The sequence below is a fragment of the Quercus robur genome, chromosome 11 (assembly GCF_932294415.1).
Source record: "Quercus robur chromosome 11, dhQueRobu3.1, whole genome shotgun sequence".
Lineage (NCBI taxonomy): Eukaryota > Viridiplantae > Streptophyta > Magnoliopsida > Fagales > Fagaceae > Quercus > Quercus robur.
In genome coordinates this window covers 40,988,022-41,000,995 of record NC_065544.1, presented here as the reverse complement: position 1 = coordinate 41,000,995, position 12,974 = coordinate 40,988,022, and the positions used below count along the sequence as shown (strand labels likewise).

Genomic DNA, 12,974 nt, shown 5'->3' with positions numbered 1-12,974 from the left:
AGGGTAGTTCAAACTTTGGAGAATAGAACAATTTTTGTACCTTTTTTTTTTTTTGGATTTATAGATAAGCAAATAAATAAAGAAAGAAATTAGCGCAACTGAGTGATTTGATATATATATATATATTCCCCCTTTTTTCTTGGAGTTTTTTTTTTTTTTTTTTTTTTTTTTTTTTTTTTTTTTGGAAACAAATATTCACAATAGATTCTGAATACACAAGGAGTAGGGGTGGCAAAGTAAGCTCAAACCTACCCGTCCAAACCCATTTGCCCACCCACTCTAATTGAACCCAAATCCACCCAATTATTAGTTGGGTTAAATGGGCATCAACCCAATTAGATCCAGTGATTATTGGTTTTTAACTAAAAACCCATTAAGCCCCATTTAACCCAAAAACAATATACCCAAATTCAACATATCCCTTCCCATTAAAATAATATTAATAATAATAATAATAAAATAAATAAAGAAAGCAGTATATGAACAATCAAAGTATAAATTTATATTTTTCCTGGGGATTATTTTCTCAGCAAACAATCATAGAAATCAGAAAAGTAAAGTAGAGAATTTTAGAACCTTGAACATGGCCCATTTCCTTCTCGACCTTAGCTTGCATTTCACGGAGAGTGGCAGCTTCTTCTTCCATTTCCTTCAACCGCTTCTTCATCTCATCCAGCTCCTACAATCAATCTAATAATCAACAATGATGATGATCGAATCAGCCATGGCCGCTCGATTCCCCTCCGGCGCAAATGTCTGCTCCTCCATCGCCTTACCCTGTAGCTCTCTCTCTCTCTCTCTCTCTCTCTCTCTCTCTCTCTCTAATATACAAAAATGAAGTTTTAGTTTCCTTTACTCTTTCTTCCATTTTCTCGGTTGCCAAACGAAGGATAGCGTAGAGACATACCTCTCAAAAAAAGAAAAAAAGGGGAGGACCTTGACGGCATCGTTGGCGGCGGCGGACATATCGACGTCGACAGTGTGATTTATTTTAAATTTGGGTAATTTAAGAATGGAGCTTGAAATGACATTTCTTTGTATTTATTGCACTGTTTGGTTGCCAAGAAAGTGAGAGAAAATAGAAAAGAAAAGAAAATATTTTTTATTTGGATTTTTAATATAATTGCTGATATGGATGTGCTTATGTGGAATTTTTTAATCTCAAGAATGGAGACTAGAGAGAGTGTAAAAGGGAATCCAAGAAAGTGTTGGAATTTTCACTTTAATGACATTTTGGTCATTTTGATAATTGGGTAATTGGGTGAGTTGGGGTTTACCCATTATAATTGGGTTGGGATATTTGGGTTAGAAACAATTAATTAAATGGGTTTTAATGGGTAAATGGGTTTTATATACCCAATTCAATTATGCTCATCCGAAACCCACCCATTTGACACCCCTAACAAGGAGGAAATAAAAGCTGCTGAAACGGGAGCAACAAAAGGTATGTGAATTCACATATGTGTGGCCTTTTTGTTTGACATCATGAGTATATAGTTGTTCATTTTACTTCTTTAGTTTATCTTTGCTCCTAAAGTGGGTCTCATTGTATTGTCAAGTGAGTCTCATTGCTCAAGTCAATTTTTTTTTTTTAATCTATTTACTTTCAACAAAAACTTTTCAGTTTCAACAAAATAAGTCGTTTCAGCTTTTATCTCCTTTATTTTTCCCATACCAAAAAAAAAAAAAATTATCACTTGTATGTGCTAGGATTATGCCCTTTCATTCTTTCATGAAATTTAATTACATAAAAAATTGATATTATGAGGTTTCATTATTCTAAACGATCTTTCCAATGTGATAGAACTGTTCATCATTTCCATGTTAAAGAAAGGGCCAAAATGGCCAAATAGCCATAAAAAAGTATATAGTTAGTAGTTCTAGTTACCAAACTATATTATTTACTAGCATCTCGAGTTTAAAAGACTCGATTTTGGTCTATAAATCGAGTCTCAAAGACTCGATTTCCATGGTCTGATGTGGCATTATTTTCCTACTTAGAAATCGAGTCTCTAAGACTCAATTTATAAACCAAAAAAATTTAAAAAAATTTCAACTCTCAAGTCTCTCTCGTACAAGCCAAAATACACAAATTTTTTTTTTAAGAAATCCAAAAACACAACAATCAGATCAAAAGAGAAAGAATCAGATCAGATGAGAGAGGCGACCTGCCCAGAACATATCAAGAACCCAGAGAAAAAAAAAAAAAAACAGTAAGAGAAAGAGAGAAGAACCCAGAATAGAAGAACCTAGGCCGCACGGTGGACCGCGCTGCCTGGCCTGGGTCGCGTACCAGCGCGCTCGGCTTGGCCTGGGTCCGCCATGCGACCTGGGTTCTTCTCCATCTGTTTCTGGTTTTTTTTTTTTTTTTTTTCCTCTGGGTTCTTCTGGGTCTGGGTTCTTCTGGGTTATATAAGGTTTGCAAATCGAGTCTTAGAGACTCGATTTTCATGTGACCACGTGGAAAAATATGCCACATCGGAAATAATTAGACCATGAAAATCAAGTCCCCGAGACTCGATTTATAGGCCAAAATCGCCAAAATCAAGTCTTTTAGACTCGAGATGCTAGTAAATAATATAGTTTAGTAACTAGAACTACTAACTATATAATTAGGATTTTTTGGCCATGTTAAAGAGTATGCAAAGATTGAGCTATTTTCTTTACTTGTAACTATCCAATTTTATTTGAAGGCTGTAATGATGGTTGGAGCAGGGAAGTTGGTGAGAAAGATTGGCGGAAATGACGGGAGTAGAGACACGTATGTATAGATGTGCAATCAGAAGTTTTTTTAATTTATTTTTTATTTAATATATATATATATATATATAAAGTTTTTGTTTGAAAGGTTTTTCCAAATTTTTTGTTGTTTGCAAATTTAGGCTCAATTGACTATGGGTGTTGTATTTATATGATTTTGTTATGAGTTAGCTATGTTTGGATTGTGGAATTAAAAAATTGAGACTTCATTTTGATTTTGGAAATCAATTCTTTAAGGTATTTGTGTTGCACGCAAAATGTTTTATGAAAGCTTCCAATGTAGAAGTAATTGAGTAGTTAAAAAAGAGACATGGACTGATAGTCTAATACTCTATTATGTTATGGTAGAGTAAATGTTTAAGCCATTTTCTCAATTTAGGCTCAACAACACCGAAAGCACTACAGCCTTAAAATTATGCCTTTTTAAAATAGGGAATTATAGGGAATTGGTTTAGACTTCCTTCCAAAATTATTGCAAGTTCTTCAATATAAGTTATAGGGAATTGGTTTAGACTTCCTTCTAAAGTATTGCAAGTTCTTTAGAAATATACTTTTACTATCAACAGTTTAGTTTCATTATAACGATTGTCTCTAACTTTGCCAAGAGTTTCAGTTCATTGTTCAAAAATAAATATTTTGTTCAGATTTTTATTGTTCAATCAAATTCTCTAAAGCCTCATTGTACGTAGTGTAAACTGGATAGTGACAGTAAGAATCCTAAAATCATGAAAACGTTGTTATTTGTTGTAATTGCTTTGAATGCTTGGGATAGATTCTGATGGGTGCCTACTAATTAGGAACCTCATGATCTCTTGTTCATTGTTTGCAGCTTGGTCCAAGGGATTCTATTTTTCAGTGCTTTATAAAATGGATTTGGTCCAGCTATACATTTTATATTTTCCTCATTTTGATTAATGGTGAGCATCATGTATCTTGAACAAGAGTGTCATATTGTTTCAGACTTTTATTTAAAATTTGCGAATAGATGTTATTACATTACTTTTCAAAAAATTTGCTATACACTAACATTGATCTAATTCTGGCCAAAATGGGCAAATGCCCTTTTTTCGGAAATTAAACATCTTTGTGCCCTCATTCTGAAACTAAATAGGGAAATGCCCCTCTTTTGTAACTCGATGATACTAAAATCGAGTTATATGAAATACTCGATACTTCAATAATCGAGTTATACACAGGTTTTTCCCGCACTGCTGGCATTTTTTGTTTTGAATCTCTACATAACTCGATTAGTTAAAAATCGAGTTAGTTATACTGTTATAAACCCTGATTTCGTACTGTCTTTGTGTCAGGTGGAGTGTTTCAATGTAACTCGATTCCTGGAATATCGAGTTATAAAGTATACTTGATATCCGTAAAGTCGAGTTATTCTCTTATAATTTCTGCACACCTTCTCCCACTCAGTGTGCCTTGCTCTCTGCTGAACTGAGGACTTTCTGCTGAACTGAGTTGGAACTCCTCCACGGATCAACAGCAGCTTTCTTCAAACTCAATTGAAATTTGTATCACCTCAGGTAAAAAATTCACATCACAATTTTAGGGCAATGTTATGTTCATTTGATATTGTACTAAATTTTGATTTTTTAGGTTGAATGAATGTGAAGTAAGTACATTGGTGTGATTTTGGTTATTTGTTGTAGTAAACGTTGGTGAGAAGAGAATGAAATAATTTCTTTACTATAGCAACATTTTGTATTGCACATAATCATCATTGGTCAGACATTTACAACAACATTTAGTGTTGAAGACAATGTGTAGACATTACCAACAATGTCTATTGTTTATGAATGTCTTTGTTGTATACCATTCTATGCAGGATTACATTATTTAGCAACAGTTGATACACACTGTTAACTTGATCATTTGGTGTTATTGTATTCAGTGTCAATGTCTGGTTCTGGCAACCCACAACTCTATAGGCCTCATGATGTGTTCACTGCTATGGGTCGTTGTTGGGTATTGGAAGATGAGTTCAGCTATCCAATCAATCTGAATTTGCGAAATAGTGCTTACGTTCACAATACCATGAGACAGGAGTGGGCTTGGTTATTTCGTGAACAACAAATGTTTTATGATGAGTTGGTTGGTTTTAAGTTGCCAGTGCCTCGGCGACTCGCATCAGAAATGCCCAGAGACAGCATCGACGAACTTCGTAAAGCATTGAACCGCATAAGAGAAGAAAATAATCGAATGAAGATACGTCTTAATCGATATCGGACCCAAGTTGAGATTCGAGAGTCAGTGCAGGAAGGGTGGTACGAGCATGCACAGTTCATGCAATCACTTCTTGCTGATCCCATTTATCAGTCAGACGTGGAGATGTCAGATGAAGAGTAATCGTGTTGTGTCGTGGTGTAATTAGATTTTGTTGGAGAACTATTTTGCTTAACTATGTGTTATATGTATGGTTGCATTTGTACTATGTAAACCTTATTATTGATTATGAGAAGCATGCACGTTATTCGTAATGTAAATTATTCTCACATAAGTCATAAAAGTCAAATATTCTCACACATGATGTTTTTCAATAAGCACGTACGACATAACACAGAAAACATAAAATAACTTACACTAACATTATTAACTTAACCATAGACATAACACACACACACACACACCACAGTGGCATTCATTCTGATAGGTAGTCCTCGTAGTTGAGGACATTGTTACGTTCTGCCGGAGTGAGTTGCCTGTTTGTTGCAACGGCTTGCTCCTCCGCCAATTGTAGCATATGATACCTGGACCTACGAAGTATCATAAGATTGTTCTCTTTTTTTATTTTCGTCACTGCACGCTCATATTGGTGCATGTTTTGTCGTGGCAGTGTGAGCGAGCTACGCTCGACAAGAGGCGCTCCGATTTGCAGGAGATCATTGTGCAGAGCGTTGGACTCGTTCACGCGAAAGTCCCACTCCTGTTGCAATCCGGCATAGTATTCCCTCTCGTCAGAATCTCTTTGCGTTCTATAGTTATTTGGAAAACGAGGTAGCATCCAATTACGCATTGACATTGGAAAATGTGACTTTAGATCGGTATGTGTAGAAGTTTTGCAAGGGTAGATGTATGTAAATGGGACTTCGGTATGTGTAGATGTTTTGCAAGGGTAGATGTAAATGGGACTTTATATAGGGGTTTTGCAAGGGCAAGTATTCAGGTGGATGTGAGTATAAGTATTCACGTGAATAAAGATGATATGAGTTGACAGTATATTGTTCAGTGGCGTCTGTTGGTGCATGTGATTCGTTGAGGTAGCTGTCGAGTTACACTATAGCTTGTGCTACAGTAGCGGGCTGGTGATGTGTACTGCAAAAGAGGTTGCGTATTTATTCACGTGAAGACTATTCAACATTGATGTGCTTCATCTGACATGATTTGACGAGACAATGTTGAGCTGTGTTAAATGTATCATAAACTTCTCAGGGATGCTATAGGTACATCCTTTAAAAATGCTGCATTGCAAAAGGATGCATAGCTGTGTCAGGTGTCAGGTGGAGTGTTTCAATGTAACTCGATTCCTGGAATATCGAGTTGGAACTGAGTTGGAACTCCTCCACGGATGCGTGTAGGTGATATGACTGGATAGGGTTCAATAGTGCAAAGCTATTGAGCAGCACTACGAACATCAATGTAGCAATAGGACCAATAACACTCGAAATTGATGCACAAAATTTTCTGCGTTGCTATGTGTATTGACGTGAGTATGGATGGGTACTTCTGGTCAGGGTTCAACAATACTGAGCTATCCACCGTAGCTACAGTCATTGCTCCCTATGGTGGAATTTGGCAAGTGTGATTGAAGAAAGCTGATAACAACATTAGGTTTTGTAATGGTTGGCAGGATTTCGCTGAATACCATTCTATCTGTTATGGTTATTTTTTAGTCTTCAGATATGAAGGAAATTCAAGCTTCCATATTGTTATATTTGATAAGACTGCCATTGAGATTCAATATCCACGTAGGAAGAATTGTAAATTGGAAGATCATCAGGTAAAAATATCAAAAACTTAGATGAAGATCATACAAACATTTCTTCCTTAATGTACAAACCCATAAAACATGAAGTCAGAGAAAAGTTTGTTCTTAAAAAATTACAGATTATGTCCAGAGGAAGAGAGAGAGAGAGCAATCCAAGCAGCCAAAAAATTGAAGCCTAAAAATCCTTCTTTCATGGGTATCTCGTGGCCACATAATATGGTGAGCCTTTATACATAATGTGATTATGATGTTCTCTTAAATATGGCTTGGAAACATATATGGGAAGCAAGTATATTATTGGGAAGCAATTTGTCACACATCAATGTCTTGTGCTATTACCCTCCATCAAAACCTATTAAGCAATGAGATTCGGGGAAGGCTGGGTTGCATTTTCGAAAGACAATAATTTAGAAAAAGGAGATGTCACTGCCAATGAGGTGATCGAAAGGACTCCTGTTGTGATTAGTGTCTCAATATTTCACTTGGTTGACCATCAGAGTTTGGACAAGGATAACCTATTTAAAATTTAAACTAGTGATGTTTATGCTTATATTTAATTAGGGACTTTGATCAGTACTATGGTTTATTTCTCTGACCAGTTTGGTATGTCTTGTTCAAAACTATTCAGAATTCATGTGCTTCATCTGACATGACTTGTTGAGACAGTACTGAGCTGTGTTCAATGTATCATAAACTTTTCAGCCATGCTCTGCATCCTTGAAAACGGTGCATTGCAAAAGAAGGCATATCTGTGTATTGACTGGACAGGGTTGAACAGTGCGAAGCTGTTAAGCAGCACATGTAGCACTACGAACAACATCTGTGTACCAATGTTGGACAGCTCACACCCAAAATTGATGCATAGCCAATTCAGGGATGCTCTGCCTCTTCGAAAACGGTGCATTGCAAAGGGTTGCACATATGTGTATTCACGTGAGTGGGGATGGGTACGTGTGGTCAGGGTTCAATAGTTTCGAGATGTTGAGTATCACATGCAGAACTACATCAATCAAGTGTAGCAATGATGGACAGCTTACCCCCAAAAATTTGCTTACACTTTTGAAGGGTCCTCTGCATCCTTGAAAATAGTGCATTGCAAAATGTTGCATATCTGTTTATTCACGTGAGCATGGATGATATGACTGGACAGGGTTCATTACCGTCGAGTTGTTGAGCAGCACATGCAGAACTGCGAACATGACTTCGCCGAACAGTGCCGAGCTGTGTTAGCCTTTTCCAACCTCACTTGCCAAATGCTAGTATTACGAGCAGTGAGTGTAGCAACAGTGGCTTGAGTTTTATCCCCCTGTTTCCCTACAAACTTTTCAGGGAGTCTTTGCAGGTAGAAAATGTAGTTACATTTTGTCAACATCAATGTAAAATTACATGAAGAAAACTATGCTTCCAAGTTTTACATCAATGGCTTCCGATCATCACAATTGCAATATTAGGGAGCTTTCAAGCAATGCTACAACAAACCAATAACTTGAATGAAATATTTCAAAGGCTGATCAGGCTTTTAGGCCTTTACTCTATTTTTAAGCAAACCAAATATCGTTGTGAGAGTGTGTTGGGTGAGCCATATGGATTTTCAGTGAGTGAGTGGTTAGTCTGGTTTGGACGAGTCTTTATGTAATGTATCTATATAAAGTAGGACACTATTACAACTAAGATACACAGATACGTGCATATTATATCGTGACTCAAAGAACTCATATAAAAGAATTATTCGAATTATTGAATCATATGCGCGGTTGGTCTATGTGGTTTGGATCAGTCTGTATGTATTGAATCTATTAAATTTTCCTACAAGTAATGTGCAATAAATATAATTTGGAGGCATTTCACTTCCTAAGGTTTTCCCTACATTACAAAGCAAAGGACATTGTTCGTCCATGACCCACATTACTTGAATGTAGCAACAAAGAACACGTATGAAAAAAATGAGAAAGTGATTTCACATAAACTTAGCCAAAAGTAATAAACAGTTAATCTTTAGAGTTGCAAAAGTTGAACATACATAATCATCATTTGTCACACATTAACAATAACATCATGTATTGCACATAATGTGTAGACATTAACAACAACGTCTAATGTTCATAGGTAGAAATTTTTGGAAATCATCATTGCTTGAATCTGAGAAGTCTGAAATATCTGTTTCATCATCTAACGCTGTAATTTCATTAATAGACTTCATGGCTCGCTCTTGCGCCTTCCCCTTTAGATGCTTCCTAGCTTTTTGGATTGCGTGAAAACGGTCTAGTCGCCTTTGCATTTGATTGTTCTCTTGTTCAAGACGAGCAAGTATGTTGGCAGGTTCATCTCTAGGTAACTCGGCAGAGCGTGCCTTAGGAACTCGTAACCCGTGCCATCGACAATACACCTCTAACTCACACCTCTTCTCGTATAGGGTTGACCATGGTGGTTCTGCTATAGTGAACTCTATTGCGGTGGTATCTGTACTTAGTTTTGTAGGTTTGCCGACCATGATGTGTCCGACGCTTCCAAGACTCTCATACGTGTATATTGGCATATTAACGAAATCTCTCTTCTTTCCAACCCATTTTCCTCCATAGTGGTCTGTGTATGTATGTAGTTGTTGATCTGTTGGAACTTGTGATGATGCATTTGTTGAAGTAGGTCCAAACTTGTTTCGCATTGTACGATTTGATGTTGAGGCATTGCGACTCATAGCTTAATCAATCTACGAAGTTAGCGGGGTAGAAAGTTAACATTATATCACCGGTGCATTTATAACCTCATTTCACGGTCCAGGCATTACAATTTCACTTATTAGGGCCTGTCATGTCAAACCCTTCAGGAAAAACACTATATGAACAAGATTTTAAATGTTCCTAATGTCACATCAAAGGTGGGCAGTAGTTGCAACAGTAGATGTAAATGAGACATTTGTGCATCCAATTTCACAATTCTGTATTCACGTGAGTGTGGGTGTGAAACAGTGTCGAATTGGGTATCCACATCGTGTAGAGCACCGAACATGACTTGACTAAGCAGCAGCGTCTGTTGGCACATGTGCTGCGATTGAAGGAGTTTGATATGACTACAGTTGGTGCTACAGAAGCAGGCTGGTGACGTGTGTTTAGAGTTGGAACTTGGTCACCTTCAAACTTCGCTATATTAATTGTGTTTTGTCTTTCACCAGCAAGTTCGCAATATTAATTTATTAATTATGTTTGGTCTTTCACAAAATAAATTATGAAGATCACAGTGTTTTCTGTGATTTGGTCATTTTGAATGTCTGTAAACATGATGGTGTGTAAATATGACGGTGTTCATTATCTTTGGTCATTAAACATTTACAGGTTAAAAGCATCACTTTGGTCTCAGAACCATCACTCTTACAAATTACGTAGCGCCATAGGTCATGTACAAGTGTACTTTCTCTTGTAATCGTAGCCAATTGATGTGAGACTGCATTTGAGGGAATACCTACTTACTCGACTATTCGATCAAACATCGTGGTCAAAGACTTGTCGGTTTGAAGCGAGGCCCAATTTGGTCTGAATACCACATCTGTTATACCGTAGATGTTGGTGGTGGCTTGAGCTCCTGGTTATATCTGTTTAATTGTGGACTTTACCTTTACAAAATCTTAAACATCATTAGTCATTGTCGTTGGTCATTTTCAAGGATGGTAGTCAAAACGCTCTTCCCATAATTCGTGACTGTTGGTTAGAAGAGATTGCATATAGGTAAAACCATGTTCAACCCTGAAACTAAGCTCTCAAACAAACGCGTGCCATAATAATTTACAGGTTGAAAGCACCACTTTGCTCTTAGAACTTTGATGTTAGTGGCTTGAGGTCACTGTTATATCTGTTTAATCGTGGTTGGTCCTTCACAACATACTTAAACTTCACGATGTTTATTATCTTCAGCTCACTGTTATCTAATATACATGGGAAGAGCAAACCACTTCAGGTTTGGATTCCTCATATTTGATTAAAAAAAATCCGTTAGACCTAATGCTAGAGTGAATGAGGTCATGCCAAGTGTCGCTTTTATCTTTTTCGACGAGTCTGCACTGCAAGGTTTCATCAATAAATTTTGTAATGAAAATATGATGCATGAGGAATAGTCCAGGCGAGGATCAAATTCAGAATAATATAATTGCTGATTTAAGATCGACAAAAATATCCAATTAGTGGAAAATACATGTAAGCTCAGCAAAACCTCCAATAAAAATAGTTGCCTGAAGTCAAGATATAGCTTCAGCCATTGTTCCAAGGAAAATCTCCTAGGTGGTTCATCGTTAATATCAAAACCTGTAAACGAATTGTGCTTTCACAAAACCTTCCATTTGTATTAATAATTACTATAATCTAAAAACACGTGAGCGTCGTACAGAATTATGAAATAAATGTTATTTACACACAGACTTGGATCTACTTGATATTATATAGAATCACATAATAACATAAAAAATTCTTAGACCATTACATCCATTTCAATAATACTAATGATAGTAACGATGGGCATGAAACTAACCATCATATTAATATATCAAATTACTTTCAACGGATACCATGTTCTTCAAATTGCCACTAAAATAAAAAAATATAGAACTGTCATACAATTCTCCAAATATGTTATAGCAACCACGAACTGAAAATCGTCCCCCCCTTGGGTACAATACCCAATGGGAATCATCAAGAGTCAGATGGTGTAGAAGGTGGAACAAGACGTCTATAGTGAGCTAAGTCCGCTCGCATAGCTCCAACCTCGGCAAGAAGACCATGTAGAAGCTGACCATGGGCTGCCTGAGTCGTCATAATGGTCTCCATCATAGCATGAAGAGAGGGAGGAAGAGGGCATGTATGCGCTGCATCAACAGTGTCAACATCTATCTCATCATCACCATCCTCGGCAACAACAGATGTGGGATCCCCATGCATGTCCTCATCTTGAACATCTCCAGTAGTAGACCGTACTCGTGGTCTGTTGGATGGACCAACACTGAGGTCGACAACCTTCTTTTGGGCAGTTCGCTGTTTCAGAAATTTGGCTCCTATAGGGGCTTGGATGTGAACCAACTCGTGGGAAGGAAAGTTCTTTAATCCTAAATATTTGAGGACCCTATGGATGAGAACTGGGAAAAACAAAGCATGCCTCTTATACTTGCTCCTACGCACCTTGACAATGGTTTCGATGAAAAGGGAAGGAAAACAAATGGAACTATTGGTGACAAGGGCGTAAAGCAAGATACACCTGTCTACAGGGATTGTATGGATATGAGAGATAGGGAAAATATTGTGACAAGCTATCCTAAAGAAGATATAATTAAGCTCAGTCAACTCACTTGAGCTAATACTTCGGCCAGAATCCCGAATGTTTGATCATCCACAAAGAACATCCATAACATCATCAATACGAGGAGACATAGAGTTTGGATAAGTAGGTGTACAAATTATAGGTACACAAGGGCTTTAGATACGTGCTCCCTAGTTATTGTAAACGGTACACCACGTATGGACGATGCCACCTTGTGACCACCAAGATCCTCATGCACCGATAGATTCGAATAGAATTCTCTAATCAAGTCAGCTGGAGGGGGTTGTATGTTTGTACATAGGGACAGCCAATGCCTAGACTGTAGATTCTCACGAACAAAAGGATGCAGCTCCTGTAAATTGATTTGCCTTTCTCCCCAAATACGCCTACGCTTAATCAAGGTTTCAAAGGTTTGCTCATTTTCTGGCGTGAGGAACCTTAATTGATCAAACACCACTTCAGGTTCGGATGCAGCTTTGCATTTTCCCCTCTTAGTCCTCTTCGGACCCATAACTAATCGATGGTCAGTAGTGCAAACACGATCAGCTCACACAAAAACAGAACCAAAATGAAGTTTGAAGCAGAGAACAAAAATTGAAGAGTAACCAGCTACCATGTGTAGAAAATCATGCACACAATATACTGTCTAGAGCAGTTTACAACAACACAATGAAAACCAAATATTCTTATTCACGGGTTGTTTAGTTGGTGCAATAATTGTAATGCATTTTGGTCCGAGTCAATAATTTGAAGTTAGAGACCTAGAGTATATAACAGAAGTCTTATCATATAGGAAACATACAAGTGGATTTAGGAACTGACATATATCATACCATCGTAGCTACATGTAGTAAGTTTCACCAGCTTCTACAAAAAACAGAAAATAAATTGCACAATGTACAGTTTAGACATACAACCAGCA

The 12,974-nt window shown here is 37.2% G+C and overlaps 2 protein-coding genes across 3 annotated transcripts in view; both read left to right on the top strand.

Annotated features, from left to right (window-relative positions):
• The window catches only part of LOC126705808 (methyl jasmonate esterase 1-like), a 64,709-nt gene that overhangs the window by 35,255 nt on the left and 16,480 nt on the right, over positions 1–12,974 (top strand). The gene's annotated exons all lie outside the window — the stretch shown is intronic.
• On the top strand, positions 3,857–5,252 carry LOC126705812 (uncharacterized). The gene is made up of 2 exons (XM_050405028.1): positions 3,857–4,292; positions 4,661–5,252. The coding sequence occupies exon 2, from the start codon at positions 4,666–4,668 to the stop codon at positions 5,113–5,115; it is 450 nt and encodes a 149-aa protein (XP_050260985.1). The 5' UTR covers positions 3,857–4,292; positions 4,661–4,665; the 3' UTR covers positions 5,116–5,252.

Coding starts and splice junctions, on each gene's coding strand:
- LOC126705812 (XM_050405028.1), top strand. CDS start 4,666: ATGTCTGGTTCTGGCAACCCACAACTCTATAGGCCTCATGATGTGTTC.